The sequence below is a fragment of the Acipenser ruthenus genome, chromosome 3 (assembly GCF_902713425.1).
Source record: "Acipenser ruthenus chromosome 3, fAciRut3.2 maternal haplotype, whole genome shotgun sequence".
NCBI lineage: Eukaryota > Metazoa > Chordata > Actinopteri > Acipenseriformes > Acipenseridae > Acipenser > Acipenser ruthenus.
This window is the reverse complement of record NC_081191.1, coordinates 98,890,031-98,911,251: the sequence shown is the minus strand read 5'-3', so window position 1 is coordinate 98,911,251 and position 21,221 is coordinate 98,890,031. Positions and strand designations below refer to the sequence as shown.

The 21,221-nt window shown below is 38.8% G+C and overlaps 1 protein-coding gene across 1 annotated transcript in view; it reads right to left on the bottom strand.

The window, feature by feature from the left end:
* Positions 1–21,221, bottom strand: part of LOC117435425 (zinc finger protein 438-like) — a 62,279-nt gene that overhangs the window by 6,596 nt on the left and 34,462 nt on the right. Inside the window, 3 exon segments of the mRNA XM_059019626.1 lie at positions 483–1,088; positions 1,090–2,236; positions 4,317–4,528. Coding sequence (XP_058875609.1) covers positions 483–1,088; positions 1,090–2,213 — 1,730 coding nt within the window. The 5' untranslated portion in view covers positions 2,214–2,236; positions 4,317–4,528.

Sequence of the window (21,221 nt, the reverse complement as noted above, 5' to 3'; positions counted from 1 at the left end):
TATTAGCATTAGCAATGTTATGACTATTCCCCTTTTCTTGCATTCTGTGCATGGTTTTTATACGCTATGGAATTAAAAGTTTCTGTAACTCATTTACACTCCAATAGCCTAGCTGAGATCTGACCATAATGAACGGGTACCAAAAATAAAGAACTAAAGCTGGATTTGTTTTACCTTACAGCTCAGAACCAACAGATTTTCACCAAAATGAAAGGCAGACAAGTGATAAGGTAGTTATTTCTCCTGTAGTTTTAGTTTCCAATATGTTTCTTATGATTATTATTTTTATTTTTTTTCAAGGTGAGCATGTGAAATAGACCCCACTATACAATATAAAATGCATGCCACAGGACCCTGATGTGTGAAGAGGACAAAGAAAGCCTCTATCAGTGAACAGCTGGAAGGTAGACTTTAAGGTGACATGATCTTAATACTTAAGTAACATACTTAAAAAAAAATAATAATATTAATAAATCACTCACCCCCCATTTGCAGTGTCAACTTCAACTTGATTTTGCCGAACAGACGGCTCTAAACTAAGAATCACCTTATGGACTTCCTTCAGGTGTCTGAAGTAGACTCCGATGTAGCCAAAAACTTTATTACAGAACTCACAGCGCATGTTTTTTTTGTGATGGCCTTCGCTGTGATGAAGCTTCATGTGCGTGCTCAGGCTGCCCGAATGAGCGTACATCTTATGACACAGGGGGCAAACGTAAGGACGGCTGTTATTGTGACTATTCATATGGCTTTGGAGGTGGTGTTTAAACTGAAAGCAACGGTTGCAGGTGGGGCACCTGTGCAACTGCTTACACCCAAGGTATACATTACTAGTTTTCATAGATTCATACTTGTCAGTAATGTTGTCCAAGTGCTGACAGTCTAAAACTCTACCTGCAAATCTATGGTTTGTAAAAAACTCATGTTCCAAACACTCAGGGAGTTGATTGAGACCCGTCACATGAGGAAGAGCTTCTGCCAGTGCAACAGGTTTAGGCCTGATACTGCGATACTTCTTGGAAATATCTAGTGCCTTCTCCTTGGATCCGCTGCTTTCTGGCAATGGTTTGTCTGGATATCGTCTCTTAGAAAGAGAACGATCTCTTCTTCTTAGCCTCCGAAGCGAGTACATCCTCAACGGCCTTTCTTTTCCTTCCCCTTTTTCTACTGGTGCCGGTGGTCGGCTTTTGAAATGTATCTGCAAGCACTTTTCCAAAGCTGCTAGCAAGACACTTTGTATTTGCCTGCTGTGAGGTGCCCTGCGACGGGGAGGAAGCTAGATAACATCCATCGGAAGCTTCCAGAGGCTTTGGCGCATGTTCTGCTGTTTTGCGTAGATTAGACTTCAAGGTAGACGTTGTCTTCTCTGGCGATTTCGAGTTCAATTTAGTCACCAGGTACAAGGTGTTTTTTACTTTGGAGTAGGGCAAGATGGGCACTTTCACTTTAGGAGCAGATGGAATAATCTGGACAGCTTTGCCAAAAATCGCTGGCGAGAGAACAGTTATGGTATTGGATGAGTTAGAAGGCTTTGATAGGTGTTGTTTTAACTTCTCGGCTTCATCCTCAGAGTCTTTCAGATAAGTGCTGCTGTTTGGTTCAGCAGCATTTGCTCCAGAGTGGAGGTGTTGCGAAACACTGCAGATGGTTGGGTCTATATCTGCCTTATCTGTGTCTGCTGGCTTTTCTACAGAAGACCCCAAGACAGTGCTCCCAGTAAGCAATGTGGTGACAGTGATTTCATTGGAGCTGGGGTCGATTAATATAACTCGCTCGGATCCTTCTACTTTAGAGGGAGTCTCAGCAGGGGAGACAGAAGTCTGCATCTGAACAGCTTGTGTCACATGTTTGGCAGGTGTGAACATGTGAGCTGTCTGAGCTGCTGCAGCCTTCTCCGGAGTGGGCTTGTTTCTCATGGCCTGGTACCTTGGGATTGGCAATTTCATGTTTTTCGGGAAGGTCATGTTTCTCTGGATCTGCTGGGGTGACTGAGGCGTCACAGGTGGAGACAAGGCTACAAGGGAAAAGGTCCCCTCTTGGCTGGCAACCTGCATCAGAGGGTATTTCTGAGCTGGCATGATAATGGACTTCGGGCTGGTCGCTTGAGCATCGGGCAGGGAGGGCTGACATGACAGGACAGCTGGCCCAACGACAGAGGAAGGCACTTTAGGAGCAATGGTCCTAAACTGGAGGCTCTTCGTCGGACATGCCATGATGGATGATGGTCTAAGCTCACCTGTAAAAACAACATCAATAATGTGACTTAACTTCAACTTCAAGTATCCTGTAAGATACTTATTTGAACATTTTCTTAAAATACCTAGTGTACTTTTGTAGACATTTAAATATTATATACAATTTATGGCACAAAATAAATTTGCACGTGACTATTACTAACATTATGGAAAGGATATCGTCACTGATCAATACAGGAAGTGTCAAGCTCAGCAGAGCGGTTCTTCTCCACTGACAAGGTGGCAGTATTTTGGTTACTGGTTACCTTTATTGAGATTAGCAGGTGGGTCTCACAGATACCTTTGGAAGGCTGTGGAATTGTTGTCTTTCACAGCGACTTTTGAACTACACAGATCTGCAGTAATCTGGACCACCAGACTGCTACCCATCTTTCCAGAAAACAAGCCAGTCTTATTTATAGATGTATTTAGAGCTTTTTTCCCCCTGGTTTTGAAATGTGAAAATTCTAGCTCGGGTAGCCTTGCGGCAGGCAGGCCTCTCCGATATGGTAAAACTTGTTAATTATGCAAAATGAGTCTTACAACACTATGAAGGTTAAATTTTGATATGATCACTTCAACTGAATCATGTATTACCTTTTTAATACAACTGATAGAATTGCATCATGTGTGTAAAAAGGAGTTTCCTATTATAAGTCAGAATGCTGCAGTTAACATCAAAGTGTATCTTTTGTTTTAAAGAGCTGTTTAATGCCCTTCTGCCATATTGTGTTCAGGATAAAACCATTGTTCCCCATAATCACTATACAGGTAGAAACTTAACTCAAAAAACCTATGTGAGACTATATCTCTAACTGAGGGAGAACATGTGAAATGTAGCTCTTAGCACTTTCCTTACATCAGCCAAAACACAACTAAACTGCCCTGTGTTATCATGTTATTATCCATCTCAGCATGATATCTAAATCATGCTGTTTCTATAGTTTTTTTTTTTTTTTTTTTTTTTCAAAAATGTAGTTCCTGGCATTCAGTGGAGCACAAAATTGCCTCTAGGCAGGAAGTGTACAATATGAAAGTTACCTTTAATACATAATTATTTGTACTGACATTAAATAGAGTCAAGGGTGACTTAATGCAGCAGTACCGTATTTTTATACCACCATTTTCTAAAAACACACAAAATGATGCCCTTTATAAATCAGTTCTCCAATTCCCCACCATGACATATTTTACCTCCATGCAGTGTTTGTAACAATCAATTTTGTGTTAAAAAAAAATTAAAAAAATCCACACCAGTCTCCAGTTATCTGGATTTCACTTTATTTTCCTGGCTTTTTTTCTTAAGATCTTTTGTAACCTTGCAGGAGATATCATTTTGCAAAGTTAGAGCACAAACTGCACAAGATGACATCTCTCTACAGACAATGTATTAACTTCTACCCAAACAAACAAGAAAGCAAAGTACAGTACAGCATATGTCTTTTTCATTGCTAGGCTTTCAGACAAGGAAGTCATCTGCTTTAACAAAGATGTTAACATCTGCTGTACAGGGACTGGTCTCAGAGGCAGGTGTTGTATCCCTGCTTGTTTGTCAGTCAGCTTCTATATATCATTGCAACAGATGTAGACAATCAGAAATGTGTTGTTTCCCATGGCGAAGTGTTGAGACTGTTTTCTGTCATAATGCAGACATTTCTTATTCTGCACCTGCATTTCATGATAATGATACACGTACAGCAGAGAGATTAGCAGAAGCACAAGATTTGCCAAAAGTCATATTGGCACAGCTAACTGGAGCGAAAACCATGGCCTCCAGCAAGGGGCTTTTCTGAAATAATCTGACCCAAGAGTTTTCCTATTGCACTTTAATTTCAGGTATTTATTTCTGGCTTTATGAATGCATTAAAACCATAACTAGGCTTAATTATGTTCATTTTGTATTTAATGTTAACTTTAGTGGGGTTCGGGGAGCGGAAGCCAGGGTTTCGTCTCTTCCTATTTTCACGTGCCTATCAACACAGCTCTGCTCTTTCTCTTGTGTTAGCTTTGTCCTCCTCCTCCTCAGTTTTTCATGTGTCGCGTGTCTGTGTTGGTCCCCTCTGGGGGGATAGTGAGACTCACTTGCGTGACCTAGAGTTCAGAAACTCCACAGGTTCTTATATAAGGTTCTCTCGGTTGGAGTCTGGGCCCGTCTTTTTCTCTCTCTCCTGTTCTAGAGGCTGAGCCTCCAATCCTAAATTGTCAAAACACTCCCTTCCTCTCGCAGCCCTGGTGCAGTGGTGTTCCGGATTGTGCTGACCCTCGGGACAGCTCCGGAGATGTGCTCTAACTGTCTGGTGATGTAAAAAAACACAAACAATTACAACACAGACAAACACAACACAAAAACACGTAACACGTCTCTATTTATTATTGAGAGCTCCTCTCTCAGTCCTTCTCTCTCTCTCGAGCTTTACCCAAAACGAAGGAAAAGAACAGCGTTACCCTGGCCCCTATATGTAATCCCGCATGATATCTAGGTAAACGGTTGCAGCTGCCTTATTACTTGCAGCTGCCCGTCGTTTACCTGTCAAATCAATACGGTCTTACAACAGAGTCTCGCTTCCTTCCAGGCTGACCCACTTCCCTGTCCCAGAAACAAACTGTCAGGCGAGCCCTTCCAGATACTTCTCCTCCTGTTCTTTAGCGCCCTCACAGGTCGGGAGGAAGATTTATCACCAGAACTCATTGTATTTCTGTCAAATGCATATTGCACAAGGGATAGCAGTACATGGATGCAATCTGTTTAATTATGTATTGCTTTCTCACTGCATCACAATACTGACCTTAGGAATACAGTATAAAAAATTGGAGATTTGCTTTTAGTTTAGCATGTCCCATGTTGCTTGTTATTACAGTACTTTCTGTGCACCTTTATTTGTATTAACATCACACCAAAAATGTTACTGTAAGAACAGGATATCTACAGATCTGTGCTACAGTTTCCACTACCTTGTTAGGAGTTATGTGGTGCACATGTACATATCTGGGTAACCAGTTATGACAGAAAGAAAATGCATTATTTTTTTTTATAAAAACTTTAGATGTAGATGGTACAGGAAAAGTCATAGGAAACAAAAAATAATACCCAATTGGCAATTTATTGCATCAGTGTGCGCCACTACCAATATCCAACACTCTACATCACGAGGCACAGCATGTGTGAATATATCCCAAAACAAATGACTTTGTTTCAGCCCTGAACATTCAACATCAGTTACACCAGCTTCCCTGCAATGATACACATCCACTACAGTGATAAGATGGTATTAACATACTAAACTAACACACAGAATGGAATAAGGGATCGGCTTCATAACTCAGGCTGCACATTAATTCACTCAGGCAAAAAAATATGGATATTTTTTTTAACCGTACAGGCCATTTTTATTTGTGGAGCTTTACCGTCTACTGAGAGAGGACAGAACAACTTGAAAGGGATTTAGAATACAATTCTGTTTTTTCTTGGACTAGTGAATCAGACAGGAAGAAAATTATCATCACATCTAGAAAGCAGGTTTTTTATTCAGCTGTGGAAAAGCGGAGGTATTCTGCAATAACTTTTTAAAAGGGAACACAGAAACAGAAGAGTGCAGGAAAAAATAAATAAGTGCTGAGGTGTTGTGTGGAAAAACCATACTCTGTAACCTGAACATTATTGTCAGTGCTCCCATAATAAAATCCTTAATGGAGAAATGTCCGTCCACACATGTAACTCAACACTCTCTGACACTCCCAAGTGTGCCAGGCAGCCTCCTGAACAGGTGTTTCATACCCCTCACAAGCTACCATATTCCAGTAGGGAATGCCCTGAATCTATCCTCCAAACACAGATCTGCCACTACCCAGCGCATGACCAGTGTTGTACTGTACATGCTTCGGCCAAAGGAAATCAGAATGATCAGGAAAAGGAGCAGCACCACAGTGTACTGATCCAGCATGCCCTACCCAGCGAAAGACATCCAGCTGGCCCACGACTTGAGTTCCAGCTTCATAATGATCCCAAACACACTGGAACTCAATTATCTACTATTATATATTAAGTAGATTAAAGTCAAAGGAAACCCCCAAAATGCATGTAAAATTAAGAATTGCGTTGCATAAAATCCATACATTTTACATCTGTTTGGTATATTTTGCGATACGAGTATGTGTTTCTTGATTATCTAGGATAGTGGCAAGTTCCAGGCTTCATGGAGCTCTACCTTACTGTCATCACTGCAAAATCACTCAAGATTTCTAGAGAATAGGACATACAGTACATGCAGCAAACCGAATACTTAACAACAAGCTTGTATTTTCTTTAATTTTGGTAATGGCATTATTCTCTTAATAAATTGTTTACATGTTGACTATTTGAAGTATATCATCCCTGGCCATGGCTGTAAATTCAAGATTAGAACTGCAGTATCACAGCGATGAAAAGGGTGATGCCTATAGCATATATCAACGGAGGTATGCAGAAATATGTGTGACATACAGGTGAATGGGTCACCAGACAGAAAGACACCTCCATACATTACATCTCCAGAATCTGACACTCTCAATGACTAAATAATAATGCTAAATAATGAGGACCATTCTGCAGCTAGTGGCGCCATTGTGAAATAATCAACTAATCCAAAATTGGACCCAATTAAAGTAAAAAGGTAATTGGACAAGCTATTCTCTAGTTATATGCAAAACTCAGTGTGACATAAGGAGGGAAGTGCTGGGCATTTTGAGTCTTTCCTCAGTGTAGCACTCAGAACATTGAGAATTACTGTATAGCTAGGACCAAAAGTTTTGCATCACCTAGAATTGTAGGATCAAGACATAATAAAAAAAAAAATACTATATGAACATAATTTAGATATTTTATTTAACATCATGCAAATCAAAGAAAACTACAAAATAATATCGCGAAAGCCATAATAGTAGTACAGTAGTTCATGTTAGATTTTGAAATGTCACATTTTTTTATTTTTGTCAGTTTTTTGGTAAGTACGGTACATAGAAAACTACAAAGCGGTATGCAATTCAATATGTTAACGTATTCAGCAGGTTTCATTCGACTTTATGAAGCAAAATTTGTTAATTCTTTAGGGTGAAGCAAAACATTTGGTCTTAGCTGTATATAATAGTCTGCCTCACATCTAATTCGATTTGTAACCTTCATATTTCTGGACCCCATCTGTGTTTTCAATTTTACGGTAGCTTTCAATAGATTCAATGGAAAACCAACGAGTAGGACCTTAAAAGGGGGCTTGCCTTTGGTCTCAGAAGCACTGTTTTCTAATTGTAGTATTCATGTGGACTCCAGATACTCCTATTTTCTGTAAAAGGTAAAAAGAATTATGATCAAATCAGCAGCTCCTTTTTTTTCCCCACCAAATGTATTTAATGGAAGCTACTTTATGTAAATAAAAAGTACGGTAAAATTTTTTATATACAAGGTCTATTTTTTAATTGACATTCAAGAAGCTCAAAATGACTAACAGACCATTATATTGCATAATATACAGTACTGCATAATTAGCAACAAATCTCAGATCTACTGGGTTTACTGATGACCAGTTCTACTTCAAAATGTCACAGCAGCCATTGTTGTGGAATATAATAATACCAATAATAATAATAATAATAATAATAATAATAATAATAATAATAATAATAATAATAATAATAATATCAACAACAACAGTCTGCCTTCCTAGGAGTAATGTGCGTTTCAGAAAGCCCCTGTTTGAAGAGTAAGGCACTATTTATTTTTGGGACACTTGAGCTGCTGATCCTAGTCAAGAATCTCCTGTAGCCGCCACCGAGGTGATGTCATGCTGAGGTCACAGCAATCACTCGGGGCATTTCCAGGTAGCTGTGTCACTGAAAGAGAACTCATTGTTCTGGCACCGAAGCAGGGCTTATCACCGGGAAAAGGCATTGTGAAGGCTGTCCTGCAATGTTTCTGTTTGTCTTGATCATGTATCACAGTCTTACAGGGGACGTGCCTGCATGCAGATAAATGACTACACCCTTAAAATGTTGTTTCCCTTAGATTATGAAAAATTGTACTGATGGAAAACAAGATGGTGCACCTTTATCAAATGGTGACATTCATCCATTAAGCCACATAAAGATTAAAGGGTAGAACAAGTTCATAATAGTTTACGTTAAATAAAACGATCATTTAAACAATTAATCCAAGTCATTTGAATAACCCTCGCATCTGTACTTGAGTCAAAAATCTTCATCTGCCACCACCTGGCATAAATCTGAAGCCATGCTTCCCAATCCAACAACAACAAACAATGCAGTCACTTAAATGAGGCTGCCTGCTATTAAGAGGGGGCTATTGGTTCAAAACATCACAATGCATTAAAAGAACACTACAAATATCTACCCGGTGAAAGTCCGACCGACTTTTTTGAATGCATGGGAAGTATTGTCTCTCAGGATCAAGGGATTGTGAAAGTAATTATACAAGAGTTCCTACAGTTAAGCTGTTACTTTAAACAGACAAGACCTTCATCAAATTTAACACAGTGTTTTTTTGGTTAAAATGGAAAAAGAAAACTGCAGGGATAAGATGAGAAGCAGCAGCAGAATCATCAGTACGTGTACTGCAGCCTGCTGATAATTGGCAATACTATAGGTTGAGACTATAGAAAAGTGGGCATTTGGGACATGCTAAAGTTAAAGAACTTAAGGCTTTAAATGTTGCTTCAAAGTGTTCCAGCTCCCTGGTTTTATCATTTGCTGCACTCGAGAACTACATGCAAGCCACAAGGCCACAAGGCTGAATCTCAGCTCTCTTAGTGTGGGACGTTAATTCAACTGCAGATCAGTGGGCCTGAATTCACCTTTTGGGGTGGGGAAATGAGATGTTTACTAAGCAGCAAACTCTCAGAGGAACTGGCCATTTCTCCAGGTCTTGGAGGAAAACTTCACTGAAATTAAAACTCTTTAAAGCCTTAGAAGGGATGGGATGACATGATAAAAGATCACAATATAATTCACAGGATTGCTTTCATGATTGAGCTTGACTACATTTCTCTGCTCTGGAATGCTTCAAATATATCACAAGCTCAGTCTCTTTTTCATCACAATCACTTTAGTTTCTTCTTGAGGCAAAAGCAATAAACTATTCTGAAACATCTTTTTCTATAACCAGAGAATAACTGTAATGAAACAGAGAAAAACAGCTGTTTTAGGGTCTTTCAGCATCAACTGTACTGTATATGGAAACAAATCAACTGTACTGTACAATGAAAAAGTGTATCACACGGCCTACATCCACAGTTTGAACTGTACGTCAGACATGCAGTGTTCAAATATTCAATACATACTGTGGATGCAGGTCATACTTCCTATGATACTGATGGATCTTATTTTATATTTACACGCATGGCAGGGACTATGGCTGTCATGGACAGGCACCTCTATGCACAGTATACTGTGGCTCTCAAAAGTATTCACCCCCCTTGGACTTTTCCACATTTTATTGTGTTACAACATGGAATCAAAATGGATTTAATTAGGAGTTTTTGCCACTGATCAACACAAAAAAAGTCCATAATGTCAAAGTGAAAAATAAAATCTACAAATTGTTCTAAATTAATTACAAATACAAAACAGAAAATAATTGATTGCATAAGTATTCACCCCCTTGAGTCAGTATTTGGTAGAGGCATCTTTGGCAGCAATTACAGCCATGAGTCTCTACCAGCTTTGCACATCTAGACAGTGCAGTTTTTGCCCATTCTTCTTTTCAAAATTGCTCAAGCTCCGTCAAGTTGGATGGGGACCTTTGGTGAACAGCAATTTTCAACTCTTTCCACATATTCTCAATTGGATTGAGGTCCGGGCTTTGACTGGGCCACTCCAGGACATTGACCTTTTTGTTTTTAAGCCACTCCAGTGTGGCTTTGTCTGTACGTTTGGGGTCATTGTCCTGCTGGAAGATGAATCTTCTCTCAAGTCCCAGGTCTCTTGCATACTTCAGCTGGTTTTCCTCCAGGATTTCTCTGTACTTCGCTGCATCCATTTTGCCCTCTAATTTCACAAGCTTTCCAGGCCCTGACGCAGAGAAGCATCCCCATAGCATGATGCTGCCACCACCATGCTTCACGGTAGGGATGGTGTTCTCAGGATGATGTGCAGTGTTAGGCTTGCGCCAAACATAGCGCTTAGCATTGAGTCCAAAAAGCTCTATTTTGGTCTCATCAGACCATAGAATCTTCTTCCACTTGGTCTCAGAGTCTCACATGCCTTCTGGCAAACTCTAGCTGAGATTTGATGTGAGTTTTTTTAAAGGCCAGTTTTGTGAAGCACCCGGGCTATTGTTGCCGTATGCACAGTGTCTCCCAGCTCAGCCGTGGAAGACTATAACTCCTTTAGAGTTGCCATAGGCCTCTTGGTGGCCTCCCTGACTAGTGCCCTTCTTGCCCGGATACTCCGTTTTTGACGGCCTGTTCTAGACAGATTCACAGTTGTGCCATATTCTCTCCATTTCTTAATAATGGACTTTACTGTGCTCCGGGGGACATTCAATGCCTTGGAAATGTTCTTATATCCTACCCGATTGGTGCTTTTGAAGAACCTTATTCCGGACTTGCTTTGAATGTTCCTCCGTCTTCATGATGTAGATTTTGTTAGGAAATGTACTAACCAACAGTGGGACCTCCCAGAGACAGGTGTATTTAACCTGAAATCATGTGAAACACCTTAATTGCACACAGGTGGACTCCATTCAACTAATTATGTGACTTCTAAAGACAATTGCACCAGAGCTTATTTAGGTGTGTCATAGCAAAGGGGGTGAATACTTATGCAATCAATTATTTTCTGTTTTACATTTGCAATTAATTTAGAACAATTTGTAGATTTTATTGCTCACTTTGACATTATGGACTTTTTTGAGTTGATCAGTGGCAAAAACTCCTAATTAAATCCATTTTGATTCTATGTTGTAACACAATAAAATGTGGAAAAGTCCAAGGGGGGTGAATACTTTTGAGAGCCACTGTATACCCAGATTGTGACCCTCTTTGTGGCATACATACAGAACATACAGGCCCCTTTGTGTATTTAGAGGGGAGGCTCTACTGAAACTACAATGTGTATTTGTGTACTAATGAAACATTGTTATTTGGAAGGCCTGTGTGAAGCTGTCAGCAGATTCCTGCTCATCAGGGTTCATCCTTCTCCTTTTCTTCACTAGACAGAACGCCATGTCACTCTGAGTCAAGATTAGACAGAGCAGCTAATGATTTGCATAACTAGAGTGACAATCCTGAAAGGGCTGACAGAAGCCGTCAGTTTAATGCTAAATAAATAAAAAACACATTCTGTAAATTATTCATTTAACATTTCTTATCTTTGTAAGAACAACCTTGTTAGAGCACATCTGAAGTGAAAAGGAAAAAAGAAAAGGGAAAGGAAAAAAAAAAGCTCTCTTCCTAAACCATCCCTCAGCTGTTCACTAAAACTATCTGGAAATCTCTGAACTCTTTGAATTGTCAAGCAGCGCCGGTGGGTAATGCGCTCAGACACTTCCTCTGTTGCATTGGACGGCTTTAAACTGTGCTTTAAAAGTAGAAGTGCATTCTGATAATGGAATCACTAAGGATCTGGAGCTTCTTTGAATTATAAAAAAGAAAAAAAAAAATGAAACTGAAATGAAAAGCTGGCTTCAAGTTCAACCCCCCACTAGACTGTGTCTGCTCAATACTGCCATCGCCTGTCCATTAAGTACATCTTTTAAAGCAAGCCACCCCCCACTACTGTATACTGTATACATGGCAATAATGTGCCAGGGTAATACACTGCGCTGTTATAGTAAACAGCAATTATTGTTTAGTCGATAATGAGGTCAGTTTTGACTGTGATCACTACAGTTTTGAAAGGGATGACTTTATTGTAGTCACTTGAAATGAAATCTTTATTAATTTATTAAAACTTTAACCAATTTGCCAGAGCATGCATTGGTGATATGATGGATCTCTGCAGGCAAAATACAATATACTACTGGGCAAGGTATGGAAAACCGATTTTGAAGGAACTGTTCTTTAGCTTTAGTACCTGAAAACATGTGCTTTTCCTAGCAACTGGGTGCTATTTACCATTCATGGCCACAAGCAAGTACTGTACACTCGTTCAGCTGGAGGAAAGGGTAATGAAATAGGCCACACACAGTATTTGAACTGCTGTTTTTCTATTAATAACGTTTGAGAAATAGTCTAAACCATCCTCACAAATATAAATGACTTCCTCTACAAATCGAGACGTGTTAATCCCTGCTGGCGATGCACACAGTACTTATTTAACTCATTCCAGTAACTGTATATTCTCCCAGACCAGTCTACAGTATACTGTGCAGCACTGGGTGCTCAGGATTTTAACAACCTGCATTTCACTTGCACAGACCAGCCTGGCACGGACACTGGTCTTGAAGCAGTTGAGCTGAAGTGTATCTATTGCTGTTTTGATCAAATTGGTGCTGTAACAAGAAGACAACCCATCTATTAAAAAAAAAAAAAAAAAAACATTCCAGACTGTTGTGATGTTTTAGCTTTTTTATTTTTATAAATAACTCCGGGATTGCCATTACCCACCCTTTACCCTGCGTGTGCTAGTTATAATAACATTATTGTGAAGGCACAGCACTGCAACTACATTGGTGTGGATCAATTGCTCATTGGAAATTTCCATTTACAACCAAAGGCTCTCCGCTGTTTAGACTTGCAAGTCTCTGTTTATCATTCCTAAAAGGAGACAACTTCCATTTTGCTGTCACCAAATAAATACCATGCTATTCCAGCACGATTACATTTTCCAGCAACGCCTTTTGCTACAGCAGCATAATTTATGCAAGTCTTATATGCTGAAATAAAACATGCATAGCAGTGTACCACTCTATATATTTTTTGCATTACAAATGGTATTCGATTTTGGGCTAAATATATACATCCTTATACTTTAGTAGCTCCTTTGTTTATAATTAGGATCAAATACCAGCACTTATATTAAAGTAAACCATGTCATCCTACACAGGTTGGTCAATCCATCTCTTACTTTAAACTAAAAATGTCTGTGTTTTCGGTACAGAAACAACCGTCAGACCAGATCATAGAAGCAAACAGCAATGATGTGGTACTATGTCTGTATACTGTACTGCACAGCACATGCTACTGTTAAAATAACCTAATCAGCACATGGAAACCAAGTCATTCTTACTGGATACAATACCATCTACTGTAATTTCATACAAATATAACCTGGGTGATACAGTAGGTAATAGTAGTAGGCAATTTATTAAGTTATTAGTAAACAACAGCCTATGCTCCAGGGTACATTACAGCCAAGCTTCTATTTGGCTGAACATGGTTGACCTAGTTTTATGCATATTAAATCTACTGTACTGCAATCAGAATAATGTTTCCTTTAAATGTAGTTTCCCAAGCAACTACCGAGATCTGAACTTTTCAGAAATACATTAGCAGCTGGGTGCAAAACATTCTTTCTTTTTTTTGTTACCCTATTATAAAGAACAGTTTACCTTCATCAATTCTGCAGTGCGTCTTGACTGCCTTATAACACATTCAAACCTTGGAAAAGCTGAAAAGGTATTCCAACAGGAGTGGTCGACTGAGGCCTGCCAGTTGCTTGAGAGCCAGAATTAACTTTTACCACATGGAAAGCTGTCAGCTCTGTTTTAGATGCTAAGAATGACTTTTCCCCACTGCTTTCTTATGTTATTCTAACAGTTCCAATTACTGCAGTGCTTTAATGCCACAGGCCTGGGGTTGTCAGTGTTACAGGCCCTTAAATCAGGTGAACATGAAAAAGCAGCTTCATACTTTACATGTGCAGGGAACTAGGACCATTACAAAAGCAAAGAGCATGGCCCACCCAGGGCTTGACAACATGTATAGTACGTATAGTACAGTCAGCGCTCCAGATAAGCTGCGTACTGGGTGTTTCACGCATTGAAAAAATAGGAATTACGCATGATATTGAAATTCAATGCGCAAAGAATATGCAGAGCAATGTTGCTGCACGGCTTAAGTTTGCATGTTATCAAACTTCATCTAACTGATGCTTGCCTGGGAATTGCCAGAAACATGTAATTCGTGTTTGTGGCTGTTGAATAAGCGACTGGAGTCTTGATCCTTAGGATTCCTCAGCGCTGTCTTAGTCCCCCTCAACCTAATCTACCCATTTGCCTATCTGTCAACTGAATTGGAAGGTAAATCTATATAATAAATACAATATTCTATGTTTGAAGAGGGTCGGGGTGCTTTATATTGCTATAGCAAGACGATCAATAGGAATACAATGTTATCATTTCTTTATTCTCAGTATCGGTAGAGATTTAAAAAAAAAAAAAAAAAGTAGTAGTTAGCTACATCGAGAGTAGCAGCTTCCCGGACTATAATATTATTAATATTATTAAGGCAGGACTAAATAGCTGCAAAAAAACATGGTTATATTTTTTTCAGGTGAAAAATAAGGGTAGGTAAGTTTTTTATTGTAAGATCAAGTATTTGTACAGTAGTTCAAAGTAACATTACAGTTAAAATGTAAGGCTGTAGTTAATGCATACCACATAAGTTAGCATTAAAATATGTACAGTATTTATTGAAAGTACTCATGATTTCAACGTAATGTTGCACTTTACTCACCCAAAATACATTTTACTCATAGTGTCAAAACTGCAGAGTAAATTACTCAATCACCCACAATCTTATCTGGAGCGCTGAGTACACTACAACTTAAAAAGATAACACAACATCCAATGGTAAAGATAATTTTTAAGAGCTTTTAAAATAAGCACTGCTTTGTGACTTGTCCTCCTGTATAGGCAAAATATGTGTGTTTAAACCTGTCTAGGAACAAAAATAGGTTGCAATACAGTAACAGGTCGATTTGTCAAGTGCTGACACCAGACTATGTCAAAACAGTTCAGCAGATTACAAAATGCCCTGCTTTTCAAATGCCTGTGGGCAATACAGTACAGTACTACAACCAGGCCTGTCCGGTCTGTGACAAGACAGGCCAATGATGCAATAGGATATTAAATACTGTGGTCAAGTGAGTTAATTCTGTGGTGTCCACAAGAAGCCACGTAGGATCCTCCCTCACTTTAGATAAGAGACCATCCTGTGTCAGAGGTCCTATTTTACAGTTCCAGCCACATTATGAAGGAGGGGGGCCAGGATCTCATACTGCAAAGGACTGCGGTTAGCCACCAGCCAGCCCACTGTGCTTGTAAATCTGTAGCTCTTTTTATTGCATCATTCAGACGTTGTACAAATCATCCTCACAGATCCTTCAATTCAGAGAATCCGGGGGGGCATGTTGTCATTCATAGCAAAACAAAAGTGCTCCATTTAGTAGAAAATGTAAGACTGGTAATAGCAAACAGCTTTTATTCCCGTCACAACCGACAAGGAAGCGAAAGAAACCAAAAGCCCCAAGCTTGAACAAAAAGAAAAATGCTGTACAACATGGTTTTGAAAATGTACTTTTGCAACAAATATTGACTGTGTGACTGTAGTGGATAATGTGAAAACTCGAGTCAATATCTGCTTTATTAGACCCATAAATAAAATGATTTATACTGTGTTCATGTCACACTTCCATATTAGCACATACAGTATATAGAGAATCGCTTGTCCCATTGTCATAAAACTTGGTATTAACATTATGTAGTTTAAGGTTCTCATTTAATGCATATTGCAAAATCATGCTCAGCAATAAATGCAATACATGTAACAAAGCAAAACACTTACTTAAAATTAAGAGGTTTGTGATAACAATGGTGCTAGACTGCTTTGAGGCCTGCTGTATTGCGGGCAGTCATTATAGTACAAGTTAGAAACTTCCAAAATCCATTATGAAGGTAATATTATGCAGCTCTTGTTCTGGCCCACACTACAGCTTTACAAAGGGCCTGATTACCATTGCTATTTATCCACCTGACTGCCTATCAAGTCTGCTGTTTTCCCAAAGATACGGCCTAGTGTTTAGTCTCTATGGGCTGAGGCAATTAATTCACTAGGGCAATTTCCATGGAAAAAGAAAAACAAGTCTCACCTTTTTCTTACTGTATTTTGGTAGTACTTTCAGGTTTTGTGTGTTTCCATGCAGTTTTCTTTTAGCCAGAGAAATTCTCGTTCCAAATGCAAATAACCTAATTAATATAAACATAGGGAGGGTATCTTTAAATGTTTGTGTCGGAGTTCCAATTTGGCCTTGCGCGAATTACTGATATCGTACGGCTTTCTTAAGTGGGTTTCCACAAAATTTGTAGCCTGCCTCATTTGGCCAAAAAAAACAAACAAACAAACAAAGAAAAACAAACCAACAACCCCAGACAGCATTACACAAATAATAATTAAAAAACAACATTCCATAAGAAAGTGCTGCGTACTTGTATTTGCTAAACATTTGACTACATATATATTTATTATAAACCTATTATACACGTACATATTATAATATGTACAGGTTTCCTACAGAACCATAGCTTCAGCAATTCTGATCAGACGGAGCTAAAATACCAGCATTTAGTTTAATGATATATTATTATTATTATTATTATTATATGCAAATTCTTCTGTGATATTTTGGTATCTGAAAGTTCTGAAATTGAACATGCCATAGCAGTTATTAAGTTGCCATTAGCTTTTATTTTTAAGTATGCCAGAACATTATTAGTTCATGCCTGTTCCCAAAAAGCTTATACTGTACAATGTCTGTATATAGCATTGCTTTTAATTTGCCAAAGTAAGAAAACAATTACAAGATGAAATGCATTGCCTTTCACTGTTATACAATAAATCTGGATTTTCCTTCACACTCCTGATAGGTAAGTTTAAGGGTTTTTCAATTAAGGGTTTCTTCAATTAATCAAATACTGATAATTGAATAATGCATGGTTTTATTTGTTATTATTCAATTAAACAGCATAGGAGGCTGTGTGGACAAGTGGTTAAAGAAACAGGCTTGTAACCAAGAGGTCCCCGCTTCAAATCCTACCTCAGCCAGTGACTCATTGTGTGACCCTGAGCAAGTCACTTAACCTCCTTGTGCTCCTCTTTCAGGTGAGATGCAGTTGTAAGTGACTCTGCAGCTGATGCATAGTTCACACACCCTAGTCTCTGTAAGTCACCTTGGATAAAGGCGTCTGCTAAATAAACAAATAATAATAATAATATATGCTTAGAAATATAATGGGCTACTGGGCTGAACTGCATGCTGATTTTTAGGGCTGTGTTCGAAGGTTCATTCGCTAGCCAGGGACTCGAAGACTGTTTTAAACCTTTGAAGATTCGACAGACGGGTTCACGCACTGTATGTTTTTTTTTCCTTCCTATTAACAGAAACTGTTTGACAATGTTTGAATACTATAAATCACACATTACATGTCACTCAGATGCAAAATTCGATCTTTTGATTTGTACATATTACGTAAACAAAAGTTGTTAATAAAATCCGCTACCACATCGTTATACATTATGTACAACTGGAGTAGGGTATAGTATCCAAAGCAGTGGCCTCGTACCTCTAGTTCGTCAGTAAAATATGTACTTAATACCTAGTGTACAAGACAGTGTAAGAGAAGTGCTATGGTAGAATATGTTTGAAATACTCAAAATATACACTAAACCAAATCATTTTAATTTAGAAAACCAAGCACCGTCCGCCCCTCCCAGCTCCAGCTCATGTTATCCAGAGCCAAACCTTTAATTTCTTCATTCGCCATCTTGACAGCAAAGCGTTGTATAGTGTAAGCTGTATTGAAAGAAATGTCTCGAAACCCCTCTGTTGTTGGGTTTTTTTTTTGTTAAATGTCCAGACAACCAAAAAAAAAAAAGTTTAATGCAAACAGTGCAAGCGACTCGTATCATGGAGGCATAATCAATCTCTGGGGTCACTTGACAAGCGTAAATTCATATTATTATTAGTATTGTAATGAACCCTCTTGTTCATGGCATGGATTAATTATACAATAGTGTGCCGCTGCCACCACCTTTGTTTAACTGGGGAGTCCGGTAGTTATTGATATATTTTTAGTATAAAGGAGGAGAGCATGTGAAGTCACGTCACAAAGACACCAGGAACACAACTCAGGGCAAATGGTTTATTAATACACAATTAATTAGAACCATACCAATAGAATACACTAATTAATTTAAGTTAATAATTATCTGTGCAATGGGTAAGAGAAGGGGCAGACACACCCACTACAAACCTGTGCAGGGTAGGAAAATAACTCAATAAACAATAAATCATTAGTGAACTCAATACAATCATAATAAGTAACAATACACAAACCACAACAAAGTGGCTCAATGAACCACAAGTTCTCAAATCAACTAACTGCTAGTAGCAAACAAGATAAACAATATACATCACAGCAAACTCAAACACACAGAAATAAACCCTCACCAAAGAGGAGTGTGTCTGTCCCTTACAGATCCACACACGACTTCAATCAATCAATTTAGAGTTTAAGTGTGCTTAAGACCGATAAAACACTAAAACACACAGATTACAAGGTAGAAAATACAATACAATAGTATAACAGTTTAAAAGAACACTTTGCTGATTTCAGAGTCAAAGTCCAGGCACGTCGTGTTAAGCGCCGGTTCTCTTTTTAGGCAGTCAAATTGCAATCGCCAGCACCTGCCGACAAACTGCATTGCGCTAATTAGCAGCAGTGTGGAGTAGTGGTTAGGGCTCCGGACTCTTGACCAGAGGGTTGTGGGTTCAATTCCAGGTGGGGGACACTGCTGCTGTACCCTTGAGCAAGGTACTTTACCTATATTGCTCCAGTTAAAAAAAACTAAAAAAAAACACAACTGTATAAATGGGTAATTGTATGTAAAAAATAATGTGATATCTTGTAACAATTGTAAGTCGTCCTAGATAAGGGCATCTGTTAAGAAATAAATAATAATTAAACAGGTGTGTCTAATCACAGTTCTAATGGAGCAATCAACAAGGTCCATTACAGTATTATTACTATTTTTAGTAGTAGTAAAATGTGATAAATAAAGCTTTGTCCGCTGCAGTTGGTGCAATGCAAGCTTACTGTATAGATCACAAGCAAGCTCAATTAAGTGTAAATTAACAACATGTATTTTTATTTTTATTTAAATTATAAAAACATGATTACTGTTCTATATATCATATTTTTAAACTACATGTGAATGTTTTATTCCATTTATATGGATTACCTGTAAAAAAAAAAAATGGATTTTCAATCAAACATAAACAAGTAGTTATGGTGATGTCACCAATAAATTACACTATGTAACACAATTTTTGTTCCTGGGTAGTAAGTGTTATTTCCTAATTGCTTATGCCTCAAAAGTATAGAAAATGGCTATTATTCCCCACAAACTTTGCTTTTGTGACCAGGACAGTGATATTTAGAAATTTACCTATTTCCAATGAGAAAACGGGCGAATTTGTGTCTTTTCGTTCACATAAAGTCAGAAAAAAACAACATATGAATCCAAATTAACATGTAGTTATACTAAAGTAATACAAAAATGACTACAAAAGATTTAGAAGTGAGTAGTTTTTTGAGATTTAATGATTATACAGTAAATCACTTTCACGAATCAGCCCCCAAATGTAGTCTCCCATCATGTTCTCGTTATACTGTCCTTGGTAGCGGCGTTCAAAGTCCAGTATATCCTGGTGGAAGCGCTCGCCTTGCTCCTCCGAGTACGCTCCCATGTTCTCCTTGAATTTATCAAGATGAGCATCAAGGATAGGGACATCCTACAGTCCATTGTGCCGTAGTTCTTCACCAGAGTCTCAACCAGCTCCACATAGTTTTCGGCCTTGTGATTGCCCAGGAAGCCCCGAACCACTGCGACAAAGCTGTTCCAAGCCGCTTTCTCCTTCCTAGTGAGCTTCTTGGGGAATTCATTGCACTCCAGGATCTTCTTTATCTGTGGTCCGACGAAGACACCGGCTTTGACCTTTGCCTCAGACAGCTTAGGGAAGAAGTCTTGAAGGTACTTGAAGGCTGCCGACTCCTTATCTAGAGCTCTGACAAATTGTTTCATAAGGCCCAATTTGATGTGCAGTGGTGGCATCAGCACCTTCCGGGGGTCCCAGCCGTACTCATCATGCTTCAAGGCATCCAGCAAGGTCTTGATGCTGTTGTAATCCTCTTTGAGGTGCACCGAGTGAGCCAGGGGAAGAGACGGGTACTTGTTACCATTATGGAGCAGCACGGCTTTGAGGCTCCTGGATGAGCTGTCAGTGAAGGACAGTGATGGGAGACTACATCTGGGGGCTGATTTGGAAAGTGATTTACAGTATAATCGTAAATCTCGAAAAACTACTCGCTTCTAAATCTTTTGTAGTCATTTTTATATTACTTTAGTATAAATACATGTTAATTTGGATTCATATGTTTTTTTCTAATTTTATGTGAACGAAAAGACACAAATTCACCCGTTTTCTCATTGGAAATAGGTACATTTCAAAATATCACTGTCCTGGTCACAAAAGCAAAGTTTGTGGGAAATAATAGACATTTTCTATACTTTTGAGGCATAAGCAATTAGGAAATAACACTTACTACCCAGGAACAAAAAAAAAAAAAAAATTGTTACACGGTGTTTTGCAAATGAGTACCTGTCACAAAGATGGCCAGGGTGGGTGGCGTCAGACCAGAAGCAGGAAATAAACAGACAGAGACTTGTGGTTTGGTGGAGCTCAGCATTTAATAAACAGAACAGAAAATAAAAGGTTTGAAACAAAAACACAGGACACGGCACTCGAGCCAAAACAAAAAGACAAACAAAACGTACTACACTTAAACAGACAGACGAACAAACACGGTGAGTGAAAACACTTCTAATTTACGTTCTTACTTTGTTTTATTTTCTCCTTCTCTCTCTCCCGTTCTCCACTCACCGAACACCCAACCCCAAGTGAAAGAAATGTGCATCTATATATACTGTTGTGCTGGGATTC